The sequence below is a fragment of the Asterias amurensis genome, chromosome 15 (genome assembly GCF_032118995.1).
Source record: "Asterias amurensis chromosome 15, ASM3211899v1".
Lineage (NCBI taxonomy): Eukaryota > Metazoa > Echinodermata > Asteroidea > Forcipulatida > Asteriidae > Asterias > Asterias amurensis.
This window is the reverse complement of record NC_092662.1, coordinates 516,832-533,054: the sequence shown is the minus strand read 5'-3', so window position 1 is coordinate 533,054 and position 16,223 is coordinate 516,832. Positions and strand designations below refer to the sequence as shown.

Sequence of the window (16,223 nt, the reverse complement as noted above, 5' to 3'; positions counted from 1 at the left end):
TCTGATGTTGATGCACAGTGGAAAATCACAGTTGAATCTTCTGTAGACAAAAGTAGCCTCCGTAATGCCAATTGACAAAACAAACTACTGTAAATTAACAACATTTTTTTTAACAGTGTACAGTAAGCGCTTGCGCAATTAGCAAAACAGCTATGTTGTTTTCAACTGCAAAAGCTTCCATTTTTATGGTCAAGGGTCATTCTCTGACGTGTTCCATTTCTTTGGAGCAGTCTTCCTGTGCTTTCCCCCAGGCTAGAGTTCTTTACACTGTTTTGAAGTCTCTGTTAAATAACTCATTCATGTTTGAAGCTGCTTATTTGTAATCTGCTTTCTTGTAACCTATCTTTCTGTTATTGTGCTCTTTTTGCTTATAGAGGCTTTGCATTAGGCACTTTACAAATCTCTTAACTTTTATTGTTATGCTGATTTTACATTATCACATTAAAGTTATCTTTATTACTGCCTGTTGATATTTTTCCGTTATGCAGTTTTTAATCCGGTGCACCAAAAAATAATGTGGAAAAACAAACACAACCAAAAACAAGGAGTTGTGCCCCTTCGGGTTATAACCATGTCCAATTCCTATTACTTAATTTTTAACACAATTTGTTTCATCTTACATTTTCGGATAATTCATGGAACTTTCAAGGAATGAGATACAAGGGGGGGTCAGCGATAACAACTAATCCAAATGGAAGAATGAAAAAAATGATTACAATCTAAAAAAAAATCACACCTGACATTCGTGTTTGGAGTTTATGTATTAATTTGTAGATATTGTATATGGCATTATGACAATTGCTAAAGTTGTCAACATCAGAAATCAATCATCATCAGTCGCTATTTCACTCTGCTGGAAACTTCTCCTCCTCTATACATGTGCCAAGTGTTTGTGTTCTGTCTGTGTGTGTCTTAATGGTTGTGAGAGCCGCCGCAATCCCAAGCGGCTGAACGGGAGACCGCTCCCGCTTCGCAACTCGAAGACCTTGACAAAAGGCTAGTCTTTGCCAGGGTGTTGATCCCACGCGGACGACTATCTCGTTTCTCTGCCGTCTTGCTCCTCGAGGTCTCTTATTTCCCAAAAGAGAAGTTCCTATCGGTGGAAATTTTCCCCCATTTCCCGTTTTTTGTTTTGCCTTGGTGTCCATCACCATTTCATTTGCTATTTCTAAGGCCAAATAAAATAAATATCATGTTGCTCGTCCAGGTTCAAACAAAATATGGCAAGGGAGGTCCTTGTTATGGTTTGCGGTAACTCCATGTGTGTGTGTCTACTTGTTAGGATATATTTTATTCTTTAGAGTGACTGTCTTGCTTTATGTTCCACTACCGCGGAATATAAGATTTTCGTAATTCGGGAGACTTCTCAGTTCTAATGTCGATGCTCGGTTTATTTTTATTTTGTATTTAATTAAATTACTGAAGCAGGTCAAACACGTAAATAATTTACAAAATGCTCTATTGTGTAAAAATGTGTATTTAACAATATTTAAAAATTATTACCACCCTCGGATTGAATGAACTCGTCCATGCCATCTTATTGGCCGCACAGTAATAATGTACGATGACACGTGATAGACTATTCAGGTTGAACCAAGTTGTTAAATGTATGAGAGTAGGGAGTCGCGTGAGAACACGTACTGCGCCAAACGTCTTAACGACTTGTGTACAAGTCTATGTTTAAACATGAACACAGCTGACTGTCTGTCATGTGTGTATACTGACGTAACGTGTTACGTCAGCATACAAAAACTGTCGAAATCCGATGGGAAGTGACATCAAAATTAATGATTCGTGAACGCTGAGTTTGACTGGCTGAATGTTGGTTACATCAAGCGGATACGGGAGAGTCGCTGACTTGTATTTAAAAACACATCGGTGGCGTGTTTCACTCGGTTTGCAGTTGTGTTTTGGATAGGACTATGAGAGGACTGTGAAGTCTTCTCAGTTTTCATCAAGGGTTTTTTGCGCTGACCCTACCACTGCGTATTCGGCTTAAGTACATCAATTCATCATACCAACAAGTGGACTGTCTATTATTGCATTCCAGCCTCGGTTTGATTTCCATTGATGTGAATGTGAGGGAACACAAGATGGATTCGTCGCGTTAAAGGTCCACTCAAGGGAAATTTGCGGGGTTTGTTTTTAGGTGACATTTCAACAGAGCAAGGCTGTGATAAAGTGAAGACGCTTCTTAAGACACTTGGAGTGAATTGCGGTAAGAATAAGATGCTGCTGAAAGACTTGCAGTGAATTGTGGTACGATGCTCCTAGATAATAACTCAAACATGAACTCAAGTCTGTATCACGATGACGAAGAAAGTCCCAAGGAGGATCTGACAATCTTCGTCTATTACATCTTCGGGATTCTTCTCCCGATGTCGCTCTTCATCTGCACTGGGAATCTCTTTGTTATCGCCGCGGTGTGTCGCAGTTCAACCACGCTGCTCCTGCAACAGACTACCAATAAATTCATAGCGAGTCTGGCCGTGGCTGACTGCCTGGTCGGCGTGTCGCTCGTCCCGGTCTTCTACCTCGGTATTCTCGCTGAATCCCTGAAGACGGACTTTTACTTCTGCCTGGTGATCGTCATTTGGATTCAGGTGTCTTGCGGTATCTCCATGTTGCACGTACTGTGTATAGCATTCGACCGTTTCCTCGCCGTTATCTTCCCGTTGGTTTATCACCAACTGATGACAACTCGCCGGAGCACCGTTATGATCGTAACAACGTGGTTGGTCACATCAATTGTCGGCCTGACCCCATTCATGGGTTGGAGAAGACCGGTCAAAACACTCCATTTCTGTTACATTGATCAGGTCTTACATTTCGCCTACTTCTTCCTCTCCTTCATGCTGACATTCGCGATTCCTTTGGTGCTCATGGTGATTCTATACGCTCAGATTATTATCGCAGCTCGCCGTAACATCCGACGCATCAACGCAATCGTTGAACCGACCACAGCGGCCAAAAACAACCCATCCAGGTCTACGCGAGCCATTAACATGAAAGCCACCAAAACCACGGCCATCGTTGTTGGGGCGTTCCTGTTCTGCTGGCTGCCGATTTACATCTATAACTTCACCATGGAGTACCTCAACTTCCATCGAGACCCTGGTTCGGACACCATTCGCTTCCCCATGATCGAGGCCGTCTTGCACACGCTGGCGTTTGCTAACTCCGGGGTAAACCCCATCATATACGCGTACCGCTACGCCGAGTTTCGGAGGAACATTAAGAAAGTCTTGAAGAGAGCTCTAACGTGCATGGTATGCTGGAAAGAAGATGGGCCCCCTTCGAGCAGAACATCGAGGACACTTGTTAATTTGGACCAAATAACAATTAGTCCAACAACAACCACGGTACAGGGTGGGTCGCCTGTGCAATCAAACCCCATGTATGTGGTCCAACTGTGACAGACAGAACTTACACTAAACCCTCTAAAAACACCTGGGTCAGCAGAATTCACCCGGATTCTGAGTCTCGGGGAACCAGGAGAGCTGCTTAAAGCATACAAAGTAGCCTAGCACAATCAAAAGTTCGGACCACGTCATGTACAATATGTGGCTGGTAGTCTGCTTATTTTTGTCGAGCAGCCATATTTTGAACAATATTTCTGGGTCAGGCTGATGCTGTATAGAGTCTAATATTTATTATAACACCCCTTGCAAGTATTCTGCCTGCTCATTGGTTTAGAGCGCGTCACATGACATGTCTTAGTTTTGCTAGACGACGGCCGTGTGATAGTGCGTCGGTTTGCCATGCGCTAGTCCGAAGACTAGCACACGTCGTGCAGTACCCAGACGTCCGTTGCGTGTACAAGGTTGATAAATTAATAGTCTGTAACCATTTCGGATTGCACGACACTACATGCAACACAGTAAGTAAAAGTGTTTGCAATCTGTATTCGCGTCGTCCGTGGATTGTAGCATTCAGGTCTGTAACTTAATAATAATAGTACAGTATTTAGAAATGTTTGGGGTGTTATAAAACAAATATTGACTGCTTTTACTCGTGCAATGGTTAAAAACTATGACTCCCTCGGTGATCCCCGGAGCGTTCTATTTTCCCTCGGCTTCGCCTCGGGAAAATAGAACGCTCCGGGGATCACCTCGGGAGTCATAGTTTTAACCATAGCACTCGAAGCAGTCAATATTTGTATACTATTTACCTCCAGGAGATCTGTCAAAATGACCCATTTTGGGGCCATTTAGACGCAGATACCAGGGTCCGGGCCTCTCTTAATTCTTAACGTAAACGAGTTTTGAAAAATAACTCTTTTTGTCCGCCATACCATTCTCGGAAAGAGCCGTATGACGGGCGACTCTTTTCAGAGTGAATGTCCGGTATTTTCCACACGATTTAGAGTTGCATAAAAACAAGATTCGCCCAATTGATACAGTCTTCACACAACATCATGCCGTCTATAAGAATGATTGAATAGATACTAACATTATACCACTTTTCTCGATTTGTTTCATATTTTGGGGTGAGATAATAACAGTAGATGTTCTTTTTTTTTTTTTTTTTTTTTTTACAAACATGGCCATAATATAGTGAATTTAACTCTCATATCACACTTTTATTAGAATTTAAGGCTTATGCACATGAAAGATTAAGCTCAGCTCTTTTTGGAATCAACCCTAGTTGTAGAACCAGTATTGAAAAGACCTTGTATGTTTGTGAATAGAGTGGCCATTTAACAGGCAAGATATACACTGCTCATTATGGGACATTTTTACATTTTGTGCCATAGCTACCACGTTCCAGAGATATATAAAGTAACAGCTAATCAAGTTTTAAGATATGCCCCTTTCTTGGTATCAAATAATTATAACAACCAGGCCCTGTAGTCATAATCGCGCCGCAAGTCCAGGCTATGTTGATCTTTTGTAAACAAGTGATATCATGGACTACATGGTATAAGGGGTGCGTTCGATTACCTACCCCGGGTCGACCCCGTGTCGGCCCCGTGGTGCTCACTCGATGAGCCCCTGAGGAGCGCTGTTATAATCAAACGATCACACTCGCCCTCTCGATGTTACGTCATGCACTGGGCATTGGGGGTTGACCATGGTGCTAATTTTTTCCCCAAACGACATTGCAATGACTTGGTAAAAGAGCAGGCCAATTTCATTATGACGGAAAGGGCCAATCACAGCGGCAGGGGAAGACAATATTGCAATGTCGTTTGGCGAAGAAACAAAATTCACGACCCGGGTACGCAGACCGGGGGCAGACCGGGGTCGACACAGGAAAGCTAATTGAACGCACCCAATGTAAAAGGATGAATGAGATTGATATCCCTATAATTTGGATGAACGCACACGATTCCGCCATCTTTGTCTTATACCCTGTGTCCACACACGCTGAATGCGTTTCTTATTTTTTATAGAAACAGGGACCAGACTATTTCCCCTTCCACCCTCGGTTTGGTATACGTTGGTTTGACTGAATGAGAAGCAGCAGAAGGTGACTGCTCTATGTTGTTATTCAAAATAACGGAAACCATTGGCATTTCGACAAGTATTAGTGCACCGTCTAAAATTAAATCGACTGTAAAGTGAGAGAATCTTGAAAATGGTTGAGTGGGTCTTTGCTGATAGAAGCTGATGGCGTGTAAGAGAGCCTTGTCATACGAGGCAACCTTTACAGGCAACTTGGAGGAAGCAACCAACTGCAGTGCCTGCTGCGTGACGACTTTGCTAGCACAGGAGCAATTTGTTTAAACAGTGTCTCACGATCCCCAAGTGCACATTTAAATGTGTTCCTTTTCTTCTTGGCGATTTGCAATTGCCTGGAACTGGTTGCGTGTAAATTGAACCGTGTGACAGGGCAATTGAAATCAGCGTTGCGGTTTTTGTGTTTTCAAAAACAGTTTTCTCGAAAATAACTTCATTTTATGGTTTGACTTTGAATGGGCGGGTCGGTAGAAAGTGAGTGAGTTTGTGTGAGATGTGATTGGTCGTATTATAGAGCCCCGCAAGATGAACAACTGGAACTCTGGGGCATTGGTGCCATTTCGGCAAACAAATGTCTTGCTATATCATTGATATCAATGGTAATTATCTGTACTATGGTCTATTGTTGCATCAGCGGAACTGCTTACTGAAATGGCGTCCAGTGCCTTTTAACATCGCAGCCCGGAGTTGCTAATCATGCGACTCCGTCTATTATACGAAGGATGTCTTGTCCATGAAGCTTGAAATGGCACGAAACAAGTATTTATTGATGTTTAAGTCTGTGGAGAAATGGTGTGCAGATAATTGAGAACGAGGCCGAAGACCCAGAGTAGGTCAGTGAACGAGGCTGAACTTCACACATGTTGATGACGTCCTCATAACCAGCCTCGTCCCCAGGGGTGTCCCCCCCCCCAATCTGCGCACATACCCCTTGGGTGTGTTTTGGCGGTCGTTAACCAATAACTGTGTCGGTTGAATTGGCCATTGGTTATCTAATCACTGGCCGCCAACGTCCAACGCGAAACATTTATTGGCATCGATCTCCATTTATATAATGGATCCATTTATATAATGAATAGGGTAGATGGATCCATTTATATAGTATAATGTAGATCAATGGTTATTGGTTACAACTATACCAAAACAACACAGTGGAGCAAAGTTTGGGGTTGCTTCTTAGCGGTAAGCACATTTTCGCTGTAACTTTAGCAGGATATATAAGCTTGGATGTAAAGTATAAGTTATTTCACTGGTTGGCGAGCGTCCAGCTTGGGCATTCACCATGTATTTGCAAATGTAACATTTAGCATTAGAGCCCAATTTCATAGAGCTTCTATTAACCACAAAAAAAGACTAGGCCTATAGCTAAGCACAAAATTATGCTTACCAGAATAAGGTTAATACCAACCAAACTACCACGCCACACGTCGGCTTAACAGTCAGTTGATAATCTTTCAGTGTGACGTCACTCATTGTACGCGTGTGCTGATCCCAACTATTCAAGTACGTTTCCCAAAGAAAGTTCTGCGAACTTTAATACCTAGTTTTTGAAGATTTATGTAAGGAAATAATACTAACAAAAACATCTTAACACATTTTTTAAAAGTCTTGTCAGAATCACCATTAGTTCCTTTGTATGAAATGCTTTTGAGAGTGAACGATGAATGAGTGTGGGACGTATACATGTGACCAACAAACGACTTATAATGGCGTCAAAAATACAGCCATAGGCATTCACGTGTAGAACATGTTTTTTTGAAAGTCTATTTTTAAGCTTGTTTTGAAGATAATTAGTTTGATAATATCACTAGACGTACATTTGCCCTTGCAACATTATCCGAATACCACCTTGAAGAGTCTAATACTACAATAACGTCTGCCTTGGCAATGTGTTATATTATATTGTTCACTGTCTATATTTTTACAAAGCACATAACGAGGCATGTCGTTCTTGCATAACAAGAATTTGCCGTGTCTGTTGAGGTTCATTATAATATTGTATACCATGCACAAAATGTTGTTATTCTATGGTGTATTAAATTGAAATGTGGTTTTGTCAGAAGTAGCTGAATATATTGTTTACAAAATATCATTAATTAAAATAGATCTTCGTCCTCAATCTTGGAGCAGTGTCCATTGCACGATATTCCCATCATCCAATGGAGCCCAACGGAGATATGGCCTAAATCTAACCGTTGTTACTGGCTGCTCTCTTTAAAGTGAGAGTTCAACACTTTCAGTTTTTGTAAAAGTTATAGAAGTCCAATGGAAGGCCTTTCAGGACGCTTGGTGGCCGCAGACTTACCAGGTAAAGTCCATTATCTCGGTAATGTGCGCATGCTCAGAACTACGTAAACAATGGAAATTTACCTGGTAAGTCTGCTGCCACCTAGCGTTCCAAAGTCTCCCATTCTAGGTAGCATCCAAACATTATACCTTTACTCAATTCGGCGGCCATTTTGAGCATCATAATAAATAAATATCGCAAGAGTCACAGGTGCTCTCTTACCTAAAAGTTGTTTGACCACAAAAACAAGAAAGTGAAATTAGATGCGTCAGGCACTTATAGGAAGTATATGCCATTGGCTTTAAAATATTAGCAAACAAATCTTGAGGTAAAGGGAATACGTGACACTTTTGTGACAGACAAAAGTAATGAGTGTTATAAATGGACGTGGCTTATGGACTTATGGAATGAATTGTGGATGTGAGTTTCTCAAAATAGTTTAACCCTGTAGTCCCTGCACCGCCCGAGTTTGCTGAAAACTAATATTTCAAGATTCTTGCAGTTAATTACTGGAATCGTAGTTCAAATTTTAAAAGATAGCCACAGCTTAAATTTAATGCACAATTTGAACCTTGATATTTGTATAAAAGTACAAGTTCGCATGAGAACAATTAATGTCTCTCGTTAAACGGCTACGGTAATTTTTATGGCGAATATTTGTTTGTAAGGATAAAACGGACACAATAGCTTTTCAAGGCTTTTATCTGACTCAACTATTATACTGATTAAATGCGAAGGCGTGAGTTTTCGAAAATTTTATCATGAATGATGAATAAATACAGTTTCCTTTGTGTTTACTAATGAGCGTTTTGTTGGGGTAAGAGCTAAATAATTTCATCATCATTAGCTTCATTAGCTTAATAATGACTATCGAGGATTCTTTTGACGTTCCTTTTTTCTACAAACACAAGCTAACAAGGTTTCCTCCTACCACATACAGTATATCGATAGGCGGCTGGGCGGTCCAGTGGCTAAATGGTTAAATGGGGTGACATTTTCATCCATCTGTATTATTTGAAAACCGTCTTCAAACTGAATCGTTAAAAAGGTTATCGCAAATCTGTTAAGATTATGTTCACTCGATTATTACAGCCAAGGCTTGCGGCTTGTTCTCACTGAATTTTATGTAATTATTGCCGACTATAGCTTTGAATGCTGCTTTTAGAACTTAATTGTCACGACTTAAAGTGTACACTATGGAAGAAGTAACGAAGAGAAAGAGTTGTTTGCAGAACTAGCCACAAGAAGCTAAATAGTCAATAATGGGGGCTAACAACATCACACACTAACTTGTATCTACTCGTCGTCCTTCAATCAACACTCGGGATTTTGTTGTTCTTCCTAGACAGAAAGTTTCAATTAGTAAATGAGATTGAAATATTGTAATTATGTTCTTTTGAGAGTTTAATCACAATGGAGAAGGGATGACGAGCAGAGTAATAATAGAGCGAGGCGAGGCTACTTGGTTTTCCCAGGGGTTCAACCCCGGGGAACTGCAGCAGCAGTAGCCTTGTCAAGCAAGTGATGATATTTTTTTCAGGCTCTTAAAGGGCAGTGGACACTATTGGTAATTACTCAAAATAATTATTAGCATAAAACCTTTCTTGGTGACGAGTAATGGGGAGAGGTTGATTGTATAAAACATTGTGAGAAACGGCTCCCTCTGAAGTGCCATAGTTTTTGAGAAAGAAGTAATTTTCCATGAATTTGATTTCGAGACCTCAGATTTAGAACTTGAGGTCTCGAAATCAACCATCTAAACGCACACAACTTCGTGTGACAAGGGTGTTTTTTCTTTCATTATTATCTTGCAACTTCGATGACCGATTGAGCTCAAATTTTCACAGTTTAGTTATTTTATGCATATGTTGAGATACACCAACTGTGGAGGCTAGCCTTTGATATTTACCAATAGTGTCCACTGCCTTTATCTGAATTCGACTTTTTATGACGGCCTGGTGAAGAAAATGAAATGAAATTTGTCCAACATAAAAACAATTAAAATGCTCATTGGTGTGGTTCTCTAGTGCTGGGGCGGGGGCGGGGGGGGGGGGTTGCCTCCCTCGGAACCGCATTGGTGACCTCTGACACACCAGGTTTAGCCTTTCATAATGTCAGATTGTAATCAAGGGGCACAGCATGGAGATTTACACCCGGGATTGAGTGTTCTATAAGAGGATGGAGGAAAAAAACAGAGACGCTATCATGGTAAAACAAAATCGATCGTGTATCAAGCCCTGAAGAGTCAAGACGCATCACAAGACTTAAGGCTTTAAAAGCTATCGTTTTCACCTATTTGCGTTATCAGTCAAAATATTGACGAAACACTTCAACCTCTATAGCTCTCTCGAAATCGCAACACTCCGCTTTGCAACATCATAACTGCACTGTGAATATAATTTTATCCTTTGTGAGTTTGTTGTTGAATTTAAGGAAGTGCAGTTTAAGCAATGACCTTGCGTCTTTAGAGGCTGAAAGAACAACACTGTAATCGAAAGAGTAAATTAATTTACCTCTTCTATATAAATTGACCACCTTCTAGTTTTCAGTTAAATATGATTATCACACAATGTGATGGCCTCAGAGGGAGGGTCACACAATGACCTAGTTACAAATTGACGGCAAATTTAATAGTCTGCAACTGTGTTTTTCTCTAAAGTTGCGAGGTGTTTCATAACAATAATATTTTCCCTGATTCGTCGAAGTTTGCTGACTTTCATCTGAATCGACAAAATTACGTCAAATTTGCAAACTTTCACGACTGTCGAGGTCTTGTAGCCACCCTTAAAATTTGAAATTTATGGATTGGTATTAATATTAATATTCCAAGAAACAAATCATAACAAAATATAATTCAGTTCGTGTGCTCGAAATTGTTTCAAAATCACAAGCTCTAAACATATTAATTATTTGAAACACACGGAATATCGTATTATTTCGAATTTCATTAGCACGAAATAGGGCCAAATGGGGCAATGTTTTACACTGAAAGCCTTTCTATTGGGGGGGGGGGGGGGGGCTCTTAAACAATCTGTATTTTGTAGAATATTTTTTAGGGCTACAAACATGAGCCCATATCTCTGTTTTCTCCTAATATAGTTGGTGGGGTCCACCCATCGAGACCAAGGTTAAAACAAAAAGGGGGAAATAAAAGGTCTCCATCACCATGGAAACTAAAGACCGGGGTGCTCAACCTGGAATCTTGTATGAACTGTTAAATGCAGGGACAAAGAAACTAAAAACACGGCATGGTTCTCAAGGAATGTTGAGGACGTTATGCACAGCATCAAACACCTAAACTCTTCGAGGGAAAGAATATCCTTAATCTCCGTAACATGTAACAGCCCACGCGATGTTCGTTAGATGCTCATACCCCACTGCCCCTCTTCCCCCAGGGGAAGTACACATTTCAATTATTTTATGATTTAGAACACTAGGGGGAAGGCCAAACTCAGACAAACAACAGACAGACTCGGGATGACGCACTAAAGCCATGGGGGCGCGGCCGTATTGTCGGCCATGTACCGTGCACAGCAGCCGCGGTCCGCAGGCCACATGAACTATAGCGGCTTGTCCCTAACCCGTTGGTGTGTTTTCTATTCACACATAGTGCCCAATTTTCGTCTCGCCCCATTTTAAAACAAAAGTCCTTGCTCAAAAACACAGAGTCCAGGGATATTTCTTGTTTGGTTTTTCATTGCTGTAACGAGCATTGTTTGTGACGTTCTTATTGAATCGTTGAATTGATTGCAATGGCTCTATTTTGTAATTTACCACCGACTCAATGGAACGCATTGCAATGCGTTGTGATAATGCGTTGTGTTATAAAGAATAAAAGGGGAATTCTTGTGGCTCGTTGCAAGTCGGTTCAGGGGGTGCATGCGTGACGGTTTATCACAGAAATTTTCTCAAAAACAGCTTTGCTTTGCTTGGGCATGCAAGTCGTTATAAGTGTAACCATAGAGAAAGGACATGAGAACACTAAAATGTCTTGAGTGACAAAAATAAATGGAGGGGTGTCATGCCCGCATGCCATGAATGAAAGCAAATTCCTTACTAATAACCCGTTTGGAAAAACCGCCCATTTTAATCAAGGATTGGTCGCTTACGGTAATCGGGGGCCCATCGAGCACCTTCATTAACTGCCGTACCTAGTTAAAAGCCAGTGATATTGTTTACAAAGTTACATTTTCACCTAGATGTTTTTTAGTGACAGCGGGTGATAAAGTTTTTGATCGACCGTTAAAAAACTGTATAGCGCCCTCTTTTGGTCGTTACCATGGGACTCCCTTTTCTTCCACGCCTCTCCGTAACCAATACAACTTTTCAGCACACACAAAACACATGCACACAACAAACAATAAACTGGACCAGTGGCTACACGAAACTAAATCGCACCATATCCACTCACCATTCGTGCGGCGGACATAGCAAATTTGTAAGGCACTCTCGCAAGAAACTCGAGTAAAACTTCTTTAAATCCAGGTTTTTATAAAACACCAGTCGTCAAGATGAGTCAGGCAGCAGTTGGGATGCCAACCGATGCTTTCGATAACCCTCTCTTAATGAAGGTATGTGGTTGATTTATTTTTATTTTGATATAAAAATTTTGATGATTACGAATACTATACTATAACTATAGCAGAATTTGGACTTTGTTGGAAATTGTTTAACTACCTGTGTGCTTGGTTTGAAGATCAAGTTTTTAGTTGGCTGAAAATTTAAACTTATTAAATGTTATTAATTTTGGTTTTTATTAAATGTTTGTTTTCCTTTATCAAAAGTCAAAACAAAGTTTTAGAAAATGTCTACTGTAAAAAAAAAAAAAAATTATTTTATATAGAGGACACCCATAAATGCCTGTGTTATCAAACTCTACTTATTTTTTTTAGGCAGGACATTATTTAGCCAACAATGGCAACATAAACCGAACAACTATTTTGCCGACAGTCTTCTCTGTATACCAAACATTGATAATTATTAATGTGTTTAAGCAATAACATTACACTTACATTGCCAGTGGTATCATAACAAATACATGTTATGTAATAAATGCATTGTTTTCTTCATCCCTTTTTCAATAACAGACAGAGCTTGGAAGGCCAGCCAAACGTGGCTTCACTCTTCCTGATTATGATTTCACCTACGGTCGACCAAACCTTGCCAAAGACGGAGGTGCAGCAGAAGCCATGACTGGATGGTCCCCCACAGCGGCTCTTCCAATCTTCCGAAAGGAGAAGAAACCAGATCGAGACTTTGTCGCACTGAATAAAGCGTGCGTTGGGTCTGGGTTGGTGACAGCCAAAGAGCAGTTTGAATACAGAGCAACTCACGACGTGAGACGCCGTGTTGCAGAAGAGGAGAAGAATAAGACCAAGATTAAGAGGATACCAGCCTCCATGACTTTTGGAATCTCAACAAGGTGAGAATAAAGACCAGGGAAATTAAAATTGGAAAGAAACAGACTGAAACAGACGAGTAGAGCTTAAAAAGTAAAAAAACTTTTTTAAACAATTGACAATCTTTCAGGTTGAACAATTGCAGTTGATAGCTCTTACTTCTGGTCTAAAATTTGTTAGAACTGACACTGACAGCCAAATTAATAAATTTCAGATGAAACCATCAAAAACAAGTATTGTTTAACTGAAACGACCCAAACTAAAACAATTTTAGTGAAACTGACGGGGTGAATTAATTTTTTAACAATCTTTCAGAAGTTATCAAAATTCCATCATGTGCTTTTAAACAAATTTTGTTTGATCCTTGATGCAAATTTAACATTTTTATATCAAGAGTTTTGTTTGATAATCATCATAATGAAGTTTATTAAATTGATATATGTTATATTTCAGACCTTCGACGCCAGTATTTGATCTTCTAGAACACAGATATCAGGACCGATGGTTGAACGACAGAAGGAAAACCGAACTTGTCAAGAGAGATCGCCTCCAGCAAAAGGTAAGAATAAGATCCAGGTACTTCTCCATAACACTCTTTGCCATAAATTTCCACATATTATTTCAATTTTTCACCGTTTTGAATACCACTTATGACCCCTTTATCTTGTTCTCATCAACAGCAAAGCCTCAACAAAGGAATCTACGAAACACGAGCCTCCCTCCTCCGCAAGTTCTGCCCAACAGTGGAAGCCCCGCCCCTCTGGCAGATGCCCAAGTTCCAGAGGAAACTCCCCCACTTGGAAACATTCCGCTCTATCGAAGCGAGGAACAAAGCGCTGGATAGCCATGCTACAGACTGCACAGCTAGGACAGGTGTCTTTGGACACGGAACTTACGAGGGTGCTAAAAGTTAAAATAACTCTACAGAGACTGTAAGAATATCAATGTCTGTTTCAATAGCAGTGTTTTAAATGTAGCTAAGATAACCTTCAGAGTGCAACCAAAGTTGTTTTTCCTGATGATTATTTTGTCACTGAATACAACAATGGAGTGATTGAACAATCTTTTTTGGAATAGTTTTCTCAGGCCTGGAATTTCATCTTTGAGAGGGCAAGGCCATTTCATTTTTCAAAGGACACTTCCATTGGAAAATCTATGGGCACTTTTGAAGGGGCACCAAGGCCAAAACCAGTGCAACGGAGAGGCCAGGGCCTCCATGAAATTCCAGGCTTGTTATTTAATTCCAATCCTCTAGCTCTTTAATACATGTTGTACACACAACCAAACTGTCAACACTTCATCAAATTAAGAGGTGACATTTCTTTTCAACCAATTCCAGACATGATATCCTTCCTTTTAAAGTCTGATTTCCGATTTGTTTTGCCCTTTTTTCCCAAGAACCGACTATCATGCCTGATTTTTAACCCAGTTTCATGTTTTGACAAGAATGTTTGTGCATGTTCACATTGCTTTCAGGCTTAGTTCGTTTGAGAAAATTTAAATTTAAGCAATCGTAGTTTGCAGGGTGTTCGAATACTATGAGCTTTAAGAATGAAACCAGTCAACTTGTTAATGTACCAATTGACCCAATTGACAGGCCTATCATTAATCTTGGTGGCGACATTTTTTGGACTCACAAATGGCATTCTTTCAAATTGTCTTGCAAAAAAAATAAAACGGTTCTAGTGATCATGGTGACAGCTCCTTGTTTTCAAATCCATCAAATAAACCTAATTGTTCAGGTGCCTAAATTAGACGATCAAGATTGACTAAATTATAAACTGTTTTTGTCCACATCATTATGCAACAGCATTTATGCAAGCTTTACCGGCATGGTGCATACTTTCTACTTATTTGTAAATATGTAAATACAAGTTCAAATTATTTGTGCATTATTAAACCACCTTCCATCTGCAAGTACTTTGTTTTTTTCTCCATTAAGTAAACTATGTGTTTTGTAAAAAGTCATGATGAATCATGTAACAATAATAAAAAACTATGATGGCACACTATTCAGTTTATGAAAGTTTCTTTATTGGTGACTTCAGGGATCATTCAAAGTTGTTAATATTTTTTATTAAAGACGTGCAGAAAGCAATTTTCTAAGGACCCCATCCTCAAAGAAAATTGTACCTTTAGCATGTCAGGTTCTATTAATACATTGTGTATAGTTTCATTCCAACCCCCCCCCCCCCCCCCCCCCCCCCCATGATGCCTAAAAGCAACCTGGACTAATGATGTAAGTTTTGCTGAAAATGTCCGCAAATGACGGACACGCATTCCACCACTAAATGTCATCCCTAAAATCAGTCTACAGCAGCTCAGCTGTAAATGTAAATCTGGTGACATTGTATTTTGTGGTACAAAAAGTACACACACACCCTTTAACATGATAAATAACAGAAATTAAATAAGATTTTTTTTGTTTTTTGTTACAAATACATTTGTATTATCAATTGGACTGTACAGGTACAATATCATAAATCTTTGAGTTTCTTGAGTGGTCAATATCCACACCAAAAATTGCAAAATACTTTGTACAAAATACAATAAATTGTTGTAGAAAAATTGATAAATATTTACAATCTCTGGTACATTGTACCGTCTGCACTGCTTTTTCAAACTTCATGTCGACTGGCCTGTGTACTGAACTGACTTACAGCTGAGAGTTTTTAAAGCCCAGAACAACTTTGGAGTGCTCAAAATATAGTGCTTGATGAAGACTTATTGCTAGGTGCTTGGTGAAGACCTAGTCCACATACTCCTAGGTGCATAGCCACATACTCCCAGGTGCTTTGTGAAACCCTAGTCCACAAATACTTCTCTGGGTGCTTGGTGGTGAAACCCTAGTCCACAGTCTCTAGGTGTCTGGTGAAACCCTAGTCAACAGTCTCTAGGTGTCTGGTGAAACCCTAGTCAACATACTCCAAGCTACTTGGTGAGGCTGTTCTGAGATCAGTCTTGAGTTGTACCAGACACTCCCCTGAATAGCTGCGCTTCATCCCACGAGGTAGCCCACGACAAGAGGCAAGATTGAGTGATACAAGTGATGGACATCCCTCTAAAAATGGACCT

The 16,223-nt window shown here is 40.1% G+C and overlaps 3 protein-coding genes across 3 annotated transcripts in view; 2 read left to right on the top strand and 1 right to left on the bottom strand.

The window, feature by feature from the left end:
- The first annotated feature begins 2,021 nt into the window (after window positions 1–2,021).
- Window positions 2,022–3,416, top strand: LOC139948418 (adenosine receptor A2b-like). Its single transcript, XM_071946562.1, has one exon. The coding sequence runs from the start codon at window positions 2,265–2,267 to the stop codon at window positions 3,414–3,416; it is 1,152 nt and encodes a 383-aa protein (XP_071802663.1). The 5' UTR covers window positions 2,022–2,264.
- An 8,657-nt stretch (window positions 3,417–12,073) lies between these two features.
- On the top strand, window positions 12,074–15,160 carry LOC139948538 (cilia- and flagella-associated protein 77-like). The gene is made up of 4 exons (XM_071946718.1): window positions 12,074–12,320; window positions 12,837–13,171; window positions 13,602–13,707; window positions 13,829–15,160. Exons 1-4 carry the CDS (start codon window positions 12,261–12,263, stop codon window positions 14,060–14,062), a joined length of 735 nt encoding a protein of 244 aa, XP_071802819.1. The 5' UTR covers window positions 12,074–12,260; the 3' UTR covers window positions 14,063–15,160.
- A 187-nt stretch (window positions 15,161–15,347) lies between these two features.
- LOC139948539 (F-box/LRR-repeat protein 6-like) overlaps window positions 15,348–16,223 on the bottom strand; it is a 30,521-nt gene continuing 29,645 nt past the window's right edge. Inside the window, exon 12 of the mRNA XM_071946719.1 lies at window positions 15,348–16,218. Within this exon, the coding sequence (XP_071802820.1) occupies window positions 16,061–16,218 (158 nt within the window). The 3' untranslated portion in view covers window positions 15,348–16,060. The remainder of the gene's footprint in view (window positions 16,219–16,223) is intronic.